Source organism: Neovison vison, chromosome 3 (assembly GCF_020171115.1).
Source record: "Neovison vison isolate M4711 chromosome 3, ASM_NN_V1, whole genome shotgun sequence".
Classification (NCBI taxonomy): Eukaryota; Metazoa; Chordata; class Mammalia; order Carnivora; family Mustelidae; genus Neogale; species Neogale vison.
This window is the reverse complement of record NC_058093.1, coordinates 86923184-86945000: the sequence shown is the minus strand read 5'-3', so window position 1 is coordinate 86945000 and position 21817 is coordinate 86923184. Positions and strand designations below refer to the sequence as shown.

Sequence of the window (21817 nt, the reverse complement as noted above, 5' to 3'; positions counted from 1 at the left end):
ACCCATTCTACACACTTCAGGTATTCAGTTATATGGTGATATATAATCTCAATTAGTAATCAAATATCTTTAATAATGTTATTGAATGCCTCTAGGGCAATCGACTATTTAGAAAACGCTGTAGGCTGCTGTATGTTATTTCATTAATGGTCTTTATCTTACTGGAATGTCCAATATAAATTTAGTGATGACGGATGTGGTAAGGCAAGTACTAAGTTCTGGAATAGGAAGTTATTTACCTGCAAGAGAAGAAATTAGAAAAATATTTGTTGGTGACTACTCATAGCATTGGAAATAGGGAAGATTCTGGTAATCTACTTCAAGGCAGTTAATGGCCTGAAGAAAAAAAAAAAAGGCATAATTCAAACCACACAAGAACCACTTCTTAGCTCTTAGAAAAGATGTTTTGAATGAGGCCAACGGGATAACAGAAAAGGGAAATCCAACGGCGTGCCAAGAGTTTGGAAAGACAGGGTGTTTTCCATTCGATAAGACCACCATGGTGGGAAGGTCCTTTAGCAGGAAGCAGAAGTATATTTGGGAAAAAGATAGAGGTCTGGCCTTCCAGAAAGCTTCAAGTTATGATGCCCAGATTTGGTCTGTTGTGTGTACTTGGACCTTAAAGAAAAAGATGTTCTCAGGGACAAGGATAGGACGTGTCAGACAGTGGTTCATTCACAGGGGCAGGATGGTGCTGGCTTAGATCGCGGAGACAGTTTGGTGTCTGATTGCCTCAGTTTGAATGTGTGTTTTACAACTAGCTGTGCAACATAGGCATATTAACCTCTCTGAGGGTCAGGGTCCTTGTTGGCATAAAGGAGGTCATTTAGGGGCCCTAACTTGTGGCCCAGGCATAAGGAGTAAAAGAGGTAATGTAGTTAAAGTGGTTAGTACAAGAATTGCACGTAGTAAGCACTCAATTAATGTTAGATAATTTTATTTGTTGTTATCAGTACACGTTCAATAATTCCCCAAGTGGTAAGCAAGATAAAGAGCAGAGTACATGAAAGAAGTAAATCTGAATGGAAAGAAGAGAAATTGTAGATGAAAAATTTCTCGGTGCTTTAGTTGCTACAGCATGCGTAGGGAGAACTGTCCTATAACCTCCTTTGGATGTCTTATCAGCTCAGGAGCACAGGAGGTGAGAGAGTTAGGTGACTTCATGGATGGGCTGTGAATAATCGTGAATGAACATCAGAGTGACCATAGCTGAAATGGCTCTCTCTTTTCCAAAGGAACAAAACACAGAGCAGTGTCCGGAGAGAGAACAGACACTCTCCAGGACAAGTTTCAAGGCCTGTTAGAAATGCATGGGGGGTGCTCATTAAGCTGCAGTCTATTATATAGGTATTCTGGTTACAGGCGATCAATTTTCGGGGAATTCAATCGATAACAAACAACATGCTAATAATAGAAATACATTAATTCTATAGTACGAACTGACAATCTGAAGGAATAAAATGTGCAGCTATTACACCATGCAAAGGACAGAATTTGGGGGGTAGGTTGGGGGACTGAGTTAAACCTTGCACTAAATACTCTAGTACTCTCCAGAAGTGTTGCTGGTAAGAATTTAGTAAGTTCAATTTAAGTAGGAACGCCTTGGAATTTCATCTCTTTTTAATTTGTTTGTTTGGTTTACCTGCTTCAAGTCAAGATTCCTGGAAATAAATTTCCACATGAACATGATTCAGAATATACCCAAGTTGACATTGAGTGAATCAAACTTTTTAGGGTAATTTTTTTCCCTAATCTCAAGGTTCATGATTCACCTGACAGCTAGAATGATAACTGAAGTTAATAAATGGAAGGTTTGTGGTATGAAAAATATTATCATATAATTGAGAAACAAAATTGGTGATTTATTTAAAACTTTGACTTTATCTCTGCAAAAGTAGAAACATTTTTATTACTTTTCTGAATAAGGTAGGTTTAAGAGTACCTACCACAATGTCTCAATAGAAAAAGTACTCAATAAATGTCAGATTTAAATTTTAGTGGAATACAAATGAGTTCGTGACAGTGCCTAACAGGAGTTTCAGATTTTCTGTTTCACTGTCCTGACTTGTGACAATTAATCCCACTGAAGTCAACTTCCCAGTCCTGATCCCAGTCCAAGCCCCAGGAAAAGCAAGCCAGCAATACGCCATCATTGAGTAAAATTAAGCATTATGTCTTTGGTGTCTGCCTAGGAAATAAATTAAACAGTTCAAGGTAAAAGAGCACAAGATCTCAAGAAAAAGCAGTTCATAATTTCCTTCTTAACTTCAGCCATTCTGTATGCTAAATTGTGGACAGGTGTAACAAACACACTTTATCAATGAGACATTTGTAAAATCAGCCCATAATCAAATGACGATTCAACTTGACTTCCCAATCTTAGAATCAATCAACCCAGAGACTGTTCTCATGTACAATTTTCACATTAGTACATTCTCAAATTATTACTAATACTTAATATAAATAAATGGAAGGCTTCTGGGGCCCAATTAGGAAAGGAAAATGGACTAAATTTTTACATACATCACAGTGCTAGAAAATTCATGAAGAACTTCACGGTGATGGAATCTAATACACTGACAGCAGTAATGTCATGAGATGTTTGGTCAAGAGACCAAAAAGTTAACACACTAGAAACTCGATAGGCCAGGAAGCCAACAGGAGGATAATTAATCACACATTTAAAGAAGTCATTGGATGGTTAGGATCCTGTTGCTATACATTACTTCTAGGCAGCAGATCTCACATCTTAAAGAACCAAGACACTTTATTTTTATTTTTTTAAATACAGCATCGTTTTCAGATTGATTATGCATATTTACATTTGTCAACTTTTGGGTCTCTCAACTGTCTATATGCCTATGAAGTTTATGGACTATCTCATTTATAAGAAATAAAGATATTGACGGGATGTCAATATGTATGATAGCCCTCACTAAAATAAAAGTTTTACACTCACCATGTAGTAAATGATAGAGTTTGCATATGGTCATATAATAAAACCAATCAGAGAGGGAAAGATGCCTTCAGTGATGTGCCTATTGTAGCTGAATAATGAAATACAAAATATATTTGAGGTTGATTAAAATATTAAATTTAGATATGAAAATATCTTCATAAATATTTAAATAGGACTTGGTACTAAAGAAAACATCTATAGATATCTCTGATAAAAGACAAAATTAGGAAAATTTTGGCATTTCAAACACTGAATTATATCACACAAGTATAGAAACTACTGGGACTTGCTTTTCAAACTAGGCTGTCTTTAACGTATCTTTAATTGAACTTTAAAAATAATAACAATATCAGATCATTGAAGAAAGAGAGATTACTGGGGTACTGTTATTTCTCAACTTTGTTCCCTTCACCAATATCCTCCAGCACCTCCTGTTCCCCCAGCTTCCTCCCACTCTTAGGCTGCCTCCCACACATGCTCAGTGAGGGAAGAAGGAAGATGAGGAGGAGGACTGCTCCCCAAGGATAGTTTTCAATCACTAAAAAGCCACATACCTTGTCATAATACAGCGGGTAGTACTCACATTATTACCCTTTCTTCTTTTATCTTTTTTTTTTTTTTTTTTTGGTCTTTTCACCACTTTTCCCCCAAGAGCACGGCTAGGCTAATTTTTTCACTCCATATTAAAATGTTTGATACTAGACTTTCTCATTTAAAAAGTGAATTTTTATATAATTTCCCCCTGCCAATATTTTCATTGAGATCCTAAACTCTTTCTTTTCCCATCTAGAGCCAGTACAGTGTGCCAAATTTCTAGAGGAGAAAAGTTGGAACCGGAGGCTGGGTTGCTTTGTGGTGAAAGGTGGAGGGAGGAGGAGGAGGGAGGGCGTGAGCACAGGTGCAGCTCCACTGCGGAGCTGCAGATCGGATCTTGGCTTGTGCGAACCAACATTGCTTCGCATTATGGTCCTTTGCCTTTCTTTTCAAAAATTAACCCACTATCTCACTACTCGTAGGGAAGAACTAGGCTGCTATCTTGTCAACTCTGTATAATTGTTCCTAATTAGTAATGCATGAATTGGAAATAAGCTAATTATATTTAGAAAGTTTTATTTTAGTCTTCCAAATAGAAGTAGTTTCCGTAGCTCATTTGGCATATTACTTTACTTATACCTTTTTCTCTCACAGTACTAACACTTCCCGCCGTGTTCAAAAAATGGCCAATTTATAAGACTAAACAGAACCACCTCTAAGGTGCAGCTTACTTGATGTTTGGCTGATAAATCTAATACATCACTGACTGAATTTTTCATTAAATCTTTACATAGAGCCATTGCAACTTGAGAATTTGAACATATTTTCAATAACTGGCTTGTGTCATGCCATTTTCCGGCCCTGGCCACTTAAATGTACCTTCGACAGGATCCGTGAATTTGGCTTACAGATTAACTTGAAAGATAGGAAGACAAGCACACTCATAAACACATGAATGATCCAATAAACAGGCAACAAAAAAGTCCTACGGAGCTAGGCAAAAGCATTATTTCTTCCTTGTTGAAGGTATCAGCATATGCTCCATCTTATGTCGCACAAGTGTACTCATTAAATATTATGAAATGTGCAGCAGGCCGGGAAGCTCTAACTAGCTAGTCAAAGTCACTCATACCTGTGTGTTCGTATTTATGTCGCAGAAGGGAACTGCTTTTCTGGAATGTCTTGTCACATAAGTCACATGCATACATGCCACTCTCTGTCTTCTTGATCTTCTTTCGAGACAGACAGGAGTCGGAGTCTGTCATGTCATCTAGGCCTGACATGTAGTCTTGTGCTCCATCAAGCAATTCTCCCTGTGATATAATCACATAGTTCAACATAGTCGCTTCTCCTTGTGTTTACACCAAACAATTTCACGTAGGCTGACATTTGGAGAACCTCAAAAGTGCTTGCTATTAGTCAATCTCATTTAAAAAACAAAACAAAACAAAACACAAATACTACTTTCCATGAACAATGTATGAGGTCTCACCTTTCAACCAAAATAGAAACCTCCTCCATCCTGGATGGTAGAGCTCATTGTTTTTTAAGGGTAAAAAATGGTCAACTCTGAAGGTCAGAAAAACATAAAATTTTCTAAAATCCTCAGTTTCCTTTATATCATGAAATATCCACAAGTGAAAATCAAACATCAGAATTTGTGTATTTTTCAATGTGGTTAACTTTAGAAATGATCTGTAGCTGTAGAAACCCCATTTTAATTGAATTTTATATTTAGGTACAAAATGTTATTATTATGCAATCCATTTAAATGTATGTCTACCAACTAAAGGCCTCAAGCTATATTTTTATATTTAATTTTCTAATTTGAAATAGGGAATATTAATAACACTTTTTATCAATGTTCTATCTATGTTAAAACAGCCTTCAGCATTGAGCAATAATGAATGTGGATCAGTAAATTATTAAATTTCTTGATATTTATTTTGTCTTGATCCAAAGGAGTACAAACTTGCATGATAATATACATTTCCATTTGCTAGCTCACAGTTCCGTTTTCTTAGACTACGTTTGCACTAATTAATATTAGAAGAGATTAAATAGGCTTAAATACATTTACAAAGAGGGCAGATGTACTGTAAATTGGAAGCCTGGAACAGCTGTTACAGAGGTGCACGGCTACTTATGCTCCTATTTTGCAAACAGGGATTATACTTCATGTTGTTAAAACATACCTGCATTTGGATCGGAAAACCATAAATCATTCACTGGTTTGAAAAGTCCATCAGAAGTCAAGTGGAATGTGCAAAATAGGTTTTAAAATAATCTCCAAAATACACTATTTTCTATAAAACCAAGTACATATCAGACTCATACGTGTCTTATTGCAGACTGTGAACTGTGAACATTTACACAAGTGGGGGACTGTTCTAGACGCTAACCTTTAGCCTCTGTGGAAGTCCTGTCAAATACCGTTAGCGCCATATAATTCTAAAAGCATACAGATCAATCTAAATAAGCCTCAAAAATAAGTCTGAAGCTCTTTATCTTTTGTAAGGCAGCCGTGTTCCCATAGCTCTGTGTTCCTCTGATTCTCCATTTGTTTGTCTAGCCCAGCCGGTTTGAGGTTCAAGTGAAAACCAACTCTGCCATGTCTGCTGTCTGCTGAAAAGACAGCACTTGATTTTGTTCTCACTAAGACTCCCTCCACCCCGCATGCACATACCCGGCGTAGTATAATTTTCAAGGTCTCCTCTGTTCGGAGAAAAAGGGTAGGTCCCATTACCTGAAATCCTTGTTTCCGCTGGTACTTTCTCCTCTGCTGCATATCAGCGAAAGTAGCTGCTCCAGTTGGGTAGGTATAGGCCATGTGTGGTAGGAAGCTCATCTGATCCAGTCCCGGGTATGGTCGGAGCCCAGGGATACTGGTCTGGACTGGTGGCATGAAAGTGGCAGGGGGAAATGCGCTTTGTGGAGGAAGAGCTGTGTACAAAGTTTTGGCACTAAATGGGTTCATGCCGAACACTGGGTTAGTGCTTTTGCTGTCCAGATTATTTGAGTTTGAAAACTCCTTCTTGATAAAAGTCAAGTTTAGAGGCTCATCTGAATTTTCAGATGATGAAGAAACACTGTTATGGTCTAAAGTTATGCTGCTAGCTTTTGTTTTGTTCTTTGTGGCTATAATACTTTTGGGTTCTTTCATTTGTTTTGGTAATGACAAGTCCAAAGGCTCAGCCTGGAGCTCCTCGGAAGAGAAGCTGTTTGGAGTGTAAGAACTACTGTGGGAGTTTTTAGAAGATGTGGAGGAAAGATTTAAGGGGGAGGGAGTATTACTCCTTGAGTGGTCCAATTTCTCAACTGGTTTAATATTGGTAAAATGGGAAGGTTTGGTTAGCCTGAGAGGAGGATCACAATTCGTCACACTGTTGTGGAGTTCTGCTATGGATGGTGATGTAATGGAGTCCATAGGTTTTACGGGAGACCTGGGTAATAAAGAGTCTTTTGTGGGAGGGTTACTGTTGGGAGCTAGCGGCTTGGAGTTCCTTTCCAGTGATGGTGACCTGGAATTTGAATACTGGTAGACTTTTCGTTGCTCAAACCATTCCTTCACAAATTCCTGAGGAAGGCCCACAGCAATGGAAATTTTCAGCAGTTCATCAGAATTGGGCTCCATGTTCATAGCATAATATGCTTTCAGTACAGACATGTGGTCCTTGTATGGGTTGATGGGGCTTGTCATTCCTTTCTCAGAAAGTACAGATGACAAGAGGAGGGCTTTATTATCAACAAAAACTCCAGCTTTGTTGGGGACTATGTTGTCGTGAGGTTGCAGGACTGCCTTGATCTCTTCATTCATCTTACAAAGGTAACGTTCATGCTGATGCAAGGGAATGGGGCCAGGGAAGCTTTCTTTACAGAACTGGCAAGAAAATGGAGTGGATATGTTGTGGTTCTCGATCATTTTATCATCAGTGACCAAATCTATTAAAGTACGTAGCTTCTCTTTCTTGATATTACTGATCTGTCTCCTTGAGTCAGTGGTCAAGCTCTGGAGGCAAGCTTTGGCTTCATTGACTTTTTCTAATGTATAGTCAATAATACTCTTAGTGGCACCATTATGACTCACTACTGGAAGACCTACGGGTGGAATATTAGGAGAAGTAACTCCTTGTTCCTCAGGTTGAGAGCATGGATCCTTCATGTGATAACCTTTCAACTTGGAAATTTCTTCAGCTTTGCAGTCCATTTTTTGCCTGGAAACCGTATTGTCCACAATCTGTAGAACCTTTTGTACCTCGCTTAAGTTACTATTCATTGTGGGAAATCCGAGTAAAGGGGCTTCCATCCCTACACCTAAGTGCTGCATTGGACTCTGAGCAGATGGATGAACTCCCAAAGGGCTGGTGGCTCCAAGTGCACCATTCATGAAGGGACTAGTGCCACTAAACCCGTGTGTGGCCATAAGAACTTTATAGTCATTGAAGTCTAGTGGTTCTGTTTTAATTTTAAGTAAGCCTGTCTGTTCAGACATACTAAGTGGTTTTCCATTCTCCAATTTGTTTCTTAACTGGGTAATAGCTGAATTAGTAGGAGAAGAAGAAACAGAATTAGGGGAAGAACCCGTCTTGATATTGTTTCTCATTCGGCCATTTACAGAGATTAAACCAATACATTTCTTGCTGCTGATGTGGGAGCTGTAGGAACCAGAATGGGAGAAACGCTTCTTGCAGTTTGGGCACTCGTACGGTTTTTCACCTAAAATGATAATGAAAATCAACATTACATTTCTTCAACTGGGTAATGATTACAATTGTTTACCGATACAAGACTCTGTGAAACCAAAGGGAAGGAACACAATGGGGTACCTCCACATTCTAGGTGCTTAGCTTAGAATTATGTGGCCATAACTGTTTCTGGGCTTTATCTACCCTGAGAGGACATAATTCAAGATGTTAGCAGTGGAAGGTGAGGGCTATCTATGCCTTTTTCAGCCAAGATCCCAAATCTCGTCTTGCCATCGGCAGCCTCCTATTTAAACAGAGTGTCAGATTAATGTGTGGTCAATAACACAATAAAGATGTCACAGTATTTAAAGGGAAGTGTCGCCATGGCTTTAATCAACTCTGTAGAGATTCCATTGATTCTACCAATCCAACTAGTCCTTTGAATAGCATCCAATTTGGTAATAAAATGCTTGGCAGAGCTATCAAAATAGTTATAAAGAAGAAATCTCAGTGGTCGGATGTTGTTCTGTAATATACAGCTCCCAGGAATCAAGGAACATTTATCATACAAAAGCTCTCATCCAAAATTCTTCAACGTTTTCTTTCATGGTTAGGTATCAAAAATGAATACCCTTCAAAATTTGCCAGCTGAGTTTCTTCAGGTCAAAAATATTTAATCTGTAGAAGAGCATTTGAAAGGACCAAAAAGGAGCCTCTAGATTTTGTAATAAATCAAAGCGTTGGCGATTTTTAGGAAGTCTAAACATGGCTTTTCTTTTTGTAAGATCATGCCACTGGTGGTACCATAGGTCTCATGAAGGCTGAGCAGGCTCACGTAGTTTGTGAAATAAAAGGCTAGTTCCAGAAAGCTACACACAGGATTGCGTAAATTTTAAACAATCTTTTAAAACTCCCCTAATGAAACAAAATGCAAATGTGAGCACCGGCACCTCTGCTACTCACCACTGTGAATTCGCAGGTGTTCTTTCAGATGGTGTTTATATTTGAAAGCCTTGCCGCACTCTGTGCATTTGAACTTGCGATTACCTGCTCCTTGGGTCAGCATTTGGTGCTATAAAAGGGGAAAGACTGACATCAGTTTTGTGTGGGAGGAACAAAGGAAATTTGTTACAAATATTTTTAAAAGGCCTCCATTTTTTAGACAGGCCAAAAGGTTTGAGTGCATGTTTATTTATTTGCCCAGTCTTTCAGAGTTGCAATAAAAGTGATAATGTTGGCAATAAAATCGGAACAAATAAAAAAAAAAAGTGCTTTCACATGCGCATCCAACACTTGCTTTAGAATTATCTCTGTAGTCTCTTTTCCAAAATGTTTCTTTGAGCCTTTGGAGATGAGAAAGTATAATTGTAAAGATGTTTGTGGTTCTCTGTGTTTAGTGCACATTCTAAAATCTGAAGATTCCCTGTTGGAATGCAACTGTTTTGTCAAGGAAAAAAATAAATATTATCCTGAAAAATTCTAAGTAGTCTCCAAAAAAACTCCCCATGCAAAGAACTAATTTTATCAAATTTTCTGTATCAGGGTAAAAGTATAGCTCACGCTGAAGCAATATCAATTTTAAAGGAGAAAAAAATAAGCACACATACATAAACAAAAAAAATTCTTGACTATAAATATTTCATTATGTGATAAGCATGTTTAAATATCCCATTCACTGTGCTAGTAGCAAATGTAAACCCTGTTTTTCCTGACGTGTTGCATATCAGATTTGATTCATTATCAAATGTAAGAGACAACATCTTGGGTTATTGCTGCTTGAGCAGTTTTATCACAGGCCAGTAGGAAGGACTTCAACGACTTTTCATTTTCCTTTTTAGTAGTGTGCTAGGGAGTAGGGACAAAAAAGAAAAAAAAAAGTTTGCTGAAAAGACAAGTTAAAAGCAGCAAAGATATAATCAAACACAGCTGACCTTTTTGAACAAGAGAAAAAAAGCACTGTGACTTAGAATTCTAAAAAAAAAAAAAAAAAATACAGTCATCCACTCTGGATGCTCAAGGTAGGAGGTCAGCCTTTTTCAAGCAGCAATGACACAAAAGCCTTTTGCAAAAAGACAGCACAGAAACGGTATGACAACTGCTAGGGTGTGCTGAATCTTCCCACATTCCTAGTGAGACAGATGGTGTTACATGGGACACAGGGAGGTTTGTTCAAACAGCAGCAACCTTCAAAGATCAAGCGGAGCCCAGCCCGCCGAGCGCCATTGAGGGACCAGCGCTCATATGTTGCTGAGTTGCATAAACAAACAGCAACAGCTGCTTTGTCTCCCCCCACAGCCCTCAGAGGACTACTATAAACTTTAGTTGTGCCACTGTTAATATGATACAATCATTTTAATTTACTAATTGTAAATGCCATGAGCAAATGAGGGGACTTTTCAACACCAAAGCTACCATTCATAATGCGCCAACACAATCACACTTCTGCATGTGAAATTTAAAGCAGTTATGCTAGATAAATATCTAGGCACTTTTTTTTTTTTTCCTGGAGTTTTTGTTCCTATAAGCAAGGGGAGATAAACTGTTACATAAGTGTAACTATGCGAGCATAGCTTTTGTAGCTGAACTTCGAAAAAGGTTCAGGTGACAAGCCCAGTCAGATCTGAATGGAATGATTTTCCTGAGCTGTTCTATTATAATAGTAAAATTCCATAATATAGTATCATCACCATTTCTTGATTGGGTTTGGTTATACTCATTTTCCTCAATCAAAGAAAATAATGCCCACGAGAAAAAAGAAACATAAGAATGTTACAGAATATCCTGTTAAATCGTTTTTTTTTTAAAAACAGATACGGTGGCAGCGAGGCTTCCAGATGGGTAAGGCCAGTTATTGGGACTTCAGACACACCATTTCTGTTACCATTCAAACACATAAGATCAACCTGCAGTCAGTCAGTTCTCCCAGGAGGGCAGAAAGAGCAGTGTTGCTAAAACATGGAAGGGACACTGTGAATCGATCCTATTCAAACATTTTAAGGATTTAAGAAGCTACGCTTACCTGTTCAAAACAGAGTTTTTATTTTTAACACAAATCAACCAAATGAGGCAGAACAAGCTTAACGTTTAGCCAGAGGCATGCAAATCAAAAGGGATCATTTAAAATGTAGGTCCAATATTGTAGTATCAATCCGGTTTATTTTATACCTATACAGACGTGTAATATGTCTTTCTGATTTAAAAAAAATGCGTAATTAGATTTCAGAAACTAGTAGCAGCTTGCAAAAATACTCTAAGTACCTGAAGGTATTATATGACAAATGAAAGAAATACACACTTCCTTTACTCTGACTTAGATCCTATATGAAGAAAAAAATTCTGAGTAAAACTAGGTGAAAAATGGAATTAAAATTGCTGAGATGTTTAATAATGTATAATTAAAATGCTACGATTTCATTCACTTTTTTGTGGAACATAAAAATGAAACTAAAGTCAAGTTAAAGTGCAAATAAAATTTCTAAATTAGAAATTAACACACTCATTCGATCGTGAACATAAGACTATTAAATCATATTAGAAGAGACCATCAAAAAATCATTTAGACCTCAATTAAAGCTATTACCATTAAAAGATCTGCATCTTCAAAATGCCATGAAAAATTAATAATGATTGCCAATCAAAGCAATATCGTTTCTCTAAGGGGTTATTATAGAAAGAAATCACTTAAAACCAACCCCCCACCTGATCTGTCCCTGGCTTGTGCGTCACCATATGCCGCTCGAGCTGGGTGCGGTAGGCAAACGTGTAGCTACAAAGAGGGCAGGAAAAGTTCTCTTCGTTCTTCTCGTGGCGGTACTTGATGTGCTCCTTCAGTGATGTCAAGCGCTTGTAGCCCCGGTCGCAGTAGGGGCAGGTCAGCAGTTGGGCAAAAGCATCTGGAGTTCCAGGTGGCAGGTCTGTAGCCGAGAGACGAGAGGGAGAGAAGCAGGCCAAAAGGTCAGTAAATCAATGGCAGCTAATGGGCTGCCTGCCCGGGCTGGTATGACAGGAATCACTGCAATCTGCTCCACGAGAGCGCCATCATTGCGCTCGGCCTCCGCGCGCGCCGGTCCCCTCGCACACCCGGCGCAGACTTGTCGGAATCAGCTCACACTGCGCTGGGAAGTTAATTAATTACTGGCGCTTTTGGGGGGAAATTTAAACAGCTGATAAATGAGGAAATTCTCTTTAGGTGACTGACAGTTCGTGGTAAAAACCTTTGGTCACATGCGACTCGGGAATTCACAGCCGGCCAGAGAGCTGTTTCAGGTGTCAGTAAACAAGAAAGGGAAGGCGAGGGGTCACTCTTTCTCAACTTTTTTTTTTTTTTTTTTTGGTTCCTCAAAAGTGAAATATTTCAGAAACATTGGAATCAATTTCGATATTTTTATCTCTTAGAAATAGGCTCTAATTGTTCTTGTTCTTTATTGGATGTACAAATGACACAAATTTGCTGACAAAAAAAAATTTCACAATACCCTAAAATTACAGTTCTAATCTTTGCTCATGAAATTCCATGCCTCTGCAGCTGTTCTTCAAATTTTAAGGTAAACACCCAGGCATGTAGTGCATTTGTAATTGTAACAGCTGCAGAGGTCAGTGTAGTGGCTAAAAATGAATTACAGCCTCACCATTTTCTTCTTGCCCATTGGCCTCTGGCGTGCCAAGGCGAGACAGTTCCTCGGGGGCTTCTGGGTAAATAATGGCTGTGTCACTGCGCTGAAGGTACTCCTCGATGCTGACTGCATGGCCATCGCGTTCCTCCAGTTTTCTTTTGGCAAAGTATTCCTCAAAGTCTGATGTGCAATTTGCATTCTTAACTGAAATCATAAGAGGACATCATAAATATCTTTGCGGGGCCTTCTTCCCAGGGGCCCAAGCCCATTCATGTCATTGTTAGTACGGAATATTGACTTGCAAAAAGACAGCAAATAGCTAGTTTATTTGGGAGAAGTATCACACATGACCAGTCATTGACTGAAGGCTTATTCTTGTCATATATGCAAAAAAAAGGAGGACACTTTGCTTTACGTTAAATAGGCACATCTTATTTTCCTCTTCCTAGAATACCGTTCCACATAATTCACAAAGAATGAAAGATAGTTTCAAATGTTTTTGTTTGTTTGTTTGTTTTTAGGGAAAATTAAAAAAATAAAAAACAGAGCTACATTCTAAGATCCATAAACATGAGAGATAATAGGAGCTCAAAGCCACTTTAACAGTCTATATAAAACTTCCTTTTCTTTTAAGAAAGGTATATTTAATTTTTTATTGTCCACTAAACTTAACGTGCCTAACCACAGATACATCCTGTTGCTAAATATAAGCTTTTAACCTTCCACTCTCTGCACATCACAGATGGCCAAGACTACACAGTCTGACACAGATGCGAAAGGATAGATATTCCTAGAGAGATAATAATGGGACTTTGTTAAAAAATCATGGGATGCGACACTTTATCTTTTCCTATAATTTCAAGATTTAGCTCAGTATTTTAAAGCTGCCTGAAAGTAAAATGAAGCTCACAAATAGAAGTGAATTAAAATGAACAGAAATATTTAATAAAAGCAAAAGAAACTGGCTATATTATTGTGTGATTTTGATATGATTTTTAACTTTTGTAATTATGACTCTGTTCCCATGAAATGAATAAGAGCTGCAAATCAATTTTAGCAACCGTGTCACAAGCCTTTGTATATTTGAAACCTCTAGATATGTTTCGGAAATAAGTTGTGGCTTAAGTAACCTAAATAAACATTTTTATGCATAAGACAGTGTTGGGAGTGTGCCTGCTACTGTAAGTAGATGAATAAAAGTCCTTTGCTAGTACAACTAATGGTGGAGACCTGCTTTCATAGTTTCTGAGAGCCATTAATCTTAATTCCCCTATATTCTTTACCTCACCTGCTCTGCCATAAAAGATACTACAGTATTTGCCATACTAATTATTTCTGACCATTTGTGGCAGGGTGATGTTCACGCAAGCCAGCCAATTTTTCTTTTTATTTTCATTTTTATTGTTGCTTTCACTGCTATGAACTTGTGGATTATAGATGAAAAGAACAGAGAGCGGAAACTTCCATTAATTCAACAAGTACTGAATGACTGTATATGGTAGGTGCCATGTCTTGTTTCGATAAGCAACAAACAGAGGCAGTTTCATCCTTCAGGAAGACACGAGAACAATCAGTACAACTGGTATTTTCTCCAAAATAAAAATATTACACACTCACATAAGTGTTAGGGAAGGACGTTGTGTGGTAGTTTGAAAGAAGCAGCAGGGGGGCCTGATGGAGACTAGAAGATCAGGAAAACTTGAATTGAGAAGGCACAGAGTTTACTAGCTGTAGAAGCTGGGGCAGAGCCGCTTGTGCAAGGATGCAGGGCCTGGAAGGAGCATGGTATCTTTCCCCATCTAAAGAGACAGAGCTGATGTGCCCACAGTGGAAGGGAAGCAATATGATGCGAGGGTGGAGAAGCAGGAAGGAACAAGAACATGTGGCATACGGTAGACCTGTTACGGATTGGGGTTTTATTCTAAGAGAAACAGGAAGCCATTGACAGGTATTAAGCAAGAAGATGTCTGGATGAAATTGTGAATTATCAGCATTTTTAAATGACAACTTTGGCTATCGTATGATAGGGACTGCAGGAAAAGAAAAGTTGATTCTGAGAATCTAATTGGGAGTTTCTTGCCATAAACCAAGCAAAGGTAACGGTTAAGGAATTGGTGATGAAGACTGTGAGAAGTGGCTGGATTTGAGATATTTAACAAGTTAAAAACACTAGGCATGGGGGAAGGATTGGGTGTGCCAAGGAAGGAGAGGCTAAGACCTTATCCTAGGTTCAGGCTTTCCAAATTTGATGGATGACAGGTGACAGCCACCAAATCACGGAGCACCAGAATTCTAAAAGCACTTGAAACTCTGAACTAATACATTGTATCAAATAAAAGGAAACTGGGGAGCATCACACTTTGTAGACTATTAAACTAAATGCTAAGAATCCTGAGTGGCGTGATCTTAAAACTTTCCCTTTTGCCACTCCAACTTCTGATAAGTTGAATAAGAGCAACAGTCTGATTGCAACACCTATATTTCCTTCAAATATAGGTTTGGAATGTATAATAGTAGATTAGGATTTTATATCTAAACCTTCTCAGAATCTTGTCTTTAACTCTTTTATTTATTTATTTACTAAGATTTCATTTTTAAGGAACCTCTGCACCCAATGTGGGACTCGAACTCACAACCCCAAGATCAAGAGTTGCATGTTCTACCGATGCAGCCAGCAGGCACCCCCAAGTCTTAAATCTTTCAGAAGAACATGAACATTGATTAAGATCAATCAAATTTCTGTTAGTATGCTCATGATGCCATAGATGCTTTCTAAATGGTATTTATTGGTAGTGAACATGATGGTGTCATTCAACTTGAGCCATTAAGTCTCTAGAGAGTACAAAGAACTGCCATCTTGCACAAACTATTTGTTCACTGTTTTGGATCATCAAAATGACTTTACATCTATTGAAAAATCACCTTTTGTTTTTAACCCAAGAAGAGATAAAGGGGACAAGATGGTGGATCAAAGATGAACCTCTTTTGAGCAAACTGACTGATTTGACCAGGGACTGACTTTCTTTTTCAGCTGTATAGCAGTGGAAAGTCACATAACCACTCCTTTCTGAACCCAGACCTATTTGAATGTTGTCAGATGTTTAAGGCATGACTTATTTTAGCTTTTAAAGAACACTGATCCACTTGATGATCCTTAGTGCAACCTAGTAAACATGGATGGATAGACATTTTAACATCCTACTTTTATCTTGATATTTCAGCAACTATTTGAATTATCTGGCTATCTTTTCATGGATTTTCATTTGCATATGAATGCTGCCATCAGAAATGTAACCAAATGCAAATTCGATGGGATTTGCATTAATAGCCTTTTGGCTTCAATAGGAGGAAAATTCTGATTTTTCTGGATAGGCAAACTAAACTGCATCTAGAAACAACACTACTGGTATTTGGAGATGCAGTTCACTTGCTAGATCAAATCTGCCTATGCTATATTTCTGTGTCAAGTGTGATAGAGACAAAAGACCTCAAATCAAATGCTCTTTTTAAAGATCATCTTTGATCATCTTTGTATGCTGAGCTTTGAGTATATTGCCTAGAAATCAGTAGGCTCTCAAGAATCATTTACAGAATGAATGTGGAATAAATTATGTGTTTAACACTAACCTTGGTGTAGAAGTCTTCTAGTAAAAGGAAGCATAAGATAAGATACCCACAGTTGAGCTAGGAATTCAGACCTGCTATTCAGGCAATTCTAGAATTATTACAATTATGTGATTAATTGTGTAGTGATGATCATATATACTTGAAAGAGTTCAGTAGAGTTCAGGTAGGTATTTGAAAAGAATTTCATGAAGAAGACAGCACTCAATCATTTAAATCTACTTGCTCTATCAAGATTTTCTTCATGTGGTACAGATATGCTACGAGCTATACATCTAATATATGTACAGCCACTTAAGTGGGCTATATACTAGACTTCCATGAGCTAGCCTAGGCATAACCAACCCAGAAATAATGTGGTTTTTTACTTGGTGTTGTGATGGGTACTTTTAACATATGGTTTTCCTGCCCAGTTCTACAACATTCTCCTTTGCCTAGGAATGACTCCCCCATATTCTCTATTGTCAAACTTTATGGTACCCAAGGGAGTGGCATTGTTATTGCATGATTCTGTTCCCCTAGTCACAACAGATTAGTTGGCACCTAAAGTGAACCTATCTTAGTCCTCCATTCTCTAAGCCAAACTGTTGATTGTCCAGAGGTAGCCAATGGATCCAACTGAGTCAGCAAATCTTTCTTATAATTTTAGGACTGTTCCAAAGGGAGTATCAAGGGAGTTTATTTTCTTCAAGTGACTGTATCTATAAGATGTAGAACAAAGAAACTGATATATCCCATGTAGGGTAAGAAGATTTATGAAGAAAGACACTGAAGCAGGTGTGCAGAAAAAAGAGAAAAGCAAAGACAAGATGGCAAGTCCTGACAGTACATTTCTAGATATATGTGCTCCTGAGGCCAAGCTATACCTGTGTCCTTCCAGTGGCTCTGTTGTGAAACCTCCTTAGATTCTGGGAGCTGGAAAAACCCTTTTCTACCTCAGGCTATGTGTGTTTCAATCTCTGAGATTCAAAAATCATCCTAATTGTTATATTTTGGTTACTCAAACTTGCTGAGGAGAATGAAGTTTTGGTTCTATACAGAAGTTTACATTTTTGGTTTTTACAAAGGTTTTGTAATACTGTATTGTGGACACAGGAATGAGGTAGAAAATTCACTACAAAGTTATAGAATTCCCCACTGCATTCTTCTAGTGTAAAATCAACCTCATTTTCCTTTTTTTTTTCCCCCTGTAATCCTCTCCACTCCTTGGTCTCCTTGGAAGAACTTCCAAAACACACTGACAAAGGATATTTGCATGACATTTATGATCAAACCTTAACAAAAATTCACAAGAAACCTCACAGTAATTTCTTTCCATGCTTTCTCCAGAGATTTTACATTTAGTTCTAAAATTTACTCTAGTATCTTACAAATATCTAATCCTCCCCTAAGATCAGGTAAACTTTTCTATATCTAAAACAAAAAACAAAAACAAAAAACTTCATTAATTAAAAAGGTTCTTCAACCCCATGTGTATTTTAATATTGTTAGGATAAATTTCTAGGTTGCTTCAAGTTAGAAAAGCCTCACGTTTCTTGTAAATATGTTACTAATATCTTAATAATGCTGCTTATTAATGATACTTTGACAAATACTTTTATGTCTCTTAGATATTTTAGGTAATGATAGTCATCAATATGGATTGACTTTTCAAGTTATTGCTTAAAAAACAAGCAACGTAGATAGAACTCTAAATGAAAGAGATGTATTGGTCTTCAACTCAGGCACCTCCCATAACTGAGTTTTTAGGACACTTTCTCAAAGATACTGAAAAGTATGTTTTGGGGCACCTTGGTGACTCAGTGGGTTAAAGCCTCTGCCTTCGGCTCAGGTCATGATCCCAGGGTCCTGGGATTGAGCCTCACGGGCTCTCTGCTTAGTGGGGAGCCTGCTTCCTCCTCTCTCTCTTCCTGCTTCTCTGCCTACTTGTGAGCTCTGTCTGTCAAATAAATGAATGGATAAAATCTTAAAAAAAAAAAATACGTTTTGCTTAGTGTTTACAAATAGTTAAATCATAATGAGACCTTGATATTTATCCCTTTTCTTTTTCCTTTTTTCTTTATTTACTTTCATCCCTTCGCCATTTATTTTCTTTATTTGTAATGAGCATGTGTTCATGTAGGAAGGCAGGTATTCTAACTGATATGTTTTCCATTTTCCATTTCATTTAAAAATTGAAGAAATATGTTTGAATATTATGCCAAGCCATTTTAATGAACATAAAATTAATAAATAATTCTTACAGAAAAGAAAACATCTTGGAGGATCTAGAAAAGCTGAAGTAAATACATGTAAAAAAAAGGGGGGGGTTTGAATCATTCACCCATCCCACTGCTTAATAACTATTTATTGAGTGCCTACTAATGTCAGAGAGTGTGCTTTGGGATGAGGACACAATGGTGTTGATTGATAACTGTTTTCCTGATTCTGTGATTCACATATTGAGAGATATATACCTGAAATGGCTGTGCTTCTATAATATACAGACATATAAATACATAATATATAAATGTATGAATATATACATAAATGTATAAAAGGAATATATATGTATATAAATATACATATATGGATACTTCTCAGTATAATATAGAAATTATGTACTTGTCATATAATTTGACTTTTATTTGTCAAGGCAAAGAGACCCAGAGAAGCAATCACAAATCTAGGTAACTGTATTCATCATCTGTTAGAAACATAGTCTTTTTACTGACATTCTAGATGATAAGAAAACATAGAAAATTGCTTTTAACTTAGTCTTCTGTATTGAATTTTTAAAAAAGCCCACATAGGGGAAGGGAGGGAAAACTTAATGGGAAGTCATCAGAGAGGGACACCAATCAGGAGAGACTCTTAACTCTAGGAAACAAACTGAGGGTTGCTGGTGGGGAGGTGGGGGCGGGGCGGGGGATGGGGTAACTGGTTGATGGGCATTACGGAGGGCACGTGATGAGAACTGGGTGTTATAGGCAACTGATGAATTATTGAACACTATATCTGAAACTAATGATGTATTATATGTTGGCTAATTGAATTTAAATAAAAAAAGATAAAGAAGCCCATCCTCAGCATTTGTTGAGGTATATAAATTCTCATGGCTACTTTGTTTAAAGTTGACTAATTAATGAACATAAGCATTTTTTATCACTAAAAATGCATGTGTGCCTTTCTGTAGAAGGCTTCCAAAATACATATTGGCACCAGATATTTAAAAACAACCGTAAGGGAAGAGGACGATCTTTTTCTCATTACACAGCTACGCAGGCAGCCCAGCAGAGCGTCCCACTGCTACAGAGGTGTGTGCAAAGCCAGGGAAGCCTCCTCCAGAGAGACAAAAGTTTTCTTTTCTTCTTGGGAACTATCACAGCGCCTGGGTGGGTCTCTCCACGCCTGCTCTGATGAGGCTTTCTCCAGGGAACGCGTGCTCAGAGGCCAGTGAGGGCCCCTGTTGTGTAAGAACTTTAAGAGAGAGAGAGGCAGAACGAACGGGGGATGGGAATCTGGGAATCCGTAGTACTCTGCACGATCAAATATCTCCCTCCACAGCAGGAAGCAGCCCAGTCAGGGACACAGTCTAATTTTAAAGTGAGGTTTTATATTAAGGGACTGTGAATATCAAAATTTATAGAGACCACTGACCCTTAGGCAGTTTTGATCGCTATGTATAGAGACAGAATCTAAGACTTTCAAAGGAAGCATCCCAAGTAAGTTCCTATGTATTTATTTTTCACATTACTGTGTAACTGAAAATTTTGGAATTGGTATCTTACTGCAAAGAATCTTAGACTGTGTTATTATATTTTTGAGGGGTTTATAAAGTAAGGTTTTCGCCTGGCAATTCAGTACTCTTCTTAAATGCTTTTTGTACACACACAAAAACCTAAGGATGCTCTAGGACAGTGGTTTTCAAAATGTGGCCTCAAAAAAAGGGAGGGGGTGGCCTCCAGGCCAGCAGGATCAGTAGTACCTGGGAACTTGTTAAAAAACGGAACCAGAGGCGCCTGGGTGGCTCAATGGGTTAAGTCTCTGCCTTTGACTCAGGTCATGAATTCAGGGTCCTGGGATTAAGTCCTGTATCGGGCTCTCTCCTCAGCAAGGAGCCTGCTTCCCCCTTCTCTGCCTCTCTGCCTACTTGTGATCTCTCTCTCTCAAATAAATAAATAAAATCTTTAAAAAACAAAACAAAACAAAAACTGGAATCAGCAGTCTCTGTTGACAAGCCTTTCAGGGAATCTGATGCACACCCAGTTTACGAATCAATGCCCTGGGAATTCAGTTATCTCCATCACCTGGCTAAATTAAGGTATTCCGTGACATGGTTTTGGGAAGCAGCTCAGAATTAATCTCCCATCACGTGGCCTTCCTGACCCTCAACCTGAGCTCAGAATTTCCTTCCGTGCTATCTCAATCACTGAACTTAAGCACAGCACATTATATCCCTTTAAATATATATCTGTGAGCTGATTGTGTTTTATTCAGCTTTGTAGCAACAGTGCCTGGTACAGTGCCCGACACACAGCTAATCCTCAATAACTGAATGATCAGACCAGGTTCAGGGTCATTGGGCAACCCATTTTGGCTCAGTCACTTATGATTTTTAATCTCAGTATTCCTATCTGTAAAATGAGCTAGTAAATGCTTTTTGAGGTTTCCCTGAAGTTTCAGAATTCCATACTTCCAATAAAGTGTTACCCTAATTAACTTGCTTTTTTATTCACTGTCTAGGCCTAAAGAATTTCATCTATATTCTTGTTAGTTAAAAACTCAAAGCAACATAGCTTTCTGATGGAGGAACCATAGACAGATGAAGATTTTGGAGGTGACTAGAAACCACTGACAACATCACAAGGAAAACAGTGCTTATTAAACATTTGTTGAGTGAATGAAGGAGACACTCAAGAAGGTTGGGATATCAGTTATCTGTTGTGGGAACCCTTGCTGTGAAGTGGAGATATAGCTGCTCCTAATCACAAACAAAGCTAATAAAACCGCAACATTCATTAGCCAGGAAGTGCCAGGCTCTTCTTATACGCTGATTATGGTCGGCAAATGACCCTCCTGTCTCACCTGCCAAGGGCTAGCTACATCTGTTTTTCTCTCTTCAAAACCCACCTTTTCCTCTATTTTATTTTTATAAACTTACCGAATGGGGTTAACTATACATTTTTAAATGATGATTTGCATGACCTCTCTGGATGATAAAACTCTTCCAACATATAAGAATGTGAAAGATAGTATAAACAAGAAGAAAATGACATGCCTTATAATAATTTGATTCTCTGCATGTTGAGTACTTAGGTACTGAGTTATCTGATAAACAGATCTTGCACAATTGATTAACCCTATATATCCACTCAACTCTAGTTGAGAAATAACTTAAGATTAAACTTGTGTGGCTTTCA

General features: G+C 38.0%; 1 protein-coding gene across 1 annotated transcript in view; it reads right to left on the bottom strand.

Moving 5' to 3' along the window:
- The window catches only part of ZEB2 (zinc finger E-box binding homeobox 2), a 124923-nt gene that overhangs the window by 3097 nt on the left and 100009 nt on the right, over positions 1-21817 (bottom strand). Inside the window, exons 5-9 of the mRNA XM_044244373.1 lie at positions 12807-12995; positions 11878-12092; positions 9142-9250; positions 6240-8209; positions 4626-4806 (exon numbers count right to left, since the gene is read on the bottom strand). Coding sequence (XP_044100308.1) covers positions 4626-4806; positions 6240-8209; positions 9142-9250; positions 11878-12092; positions 12807-12995 — 2664 coding nt within the window. The remainder of the gene's footprint in view (positions 1-4625; positions 4807-6239; positions 8210-9141; positions 9251-11877; positions 12093-12806; positions 12996-21817) is intronic.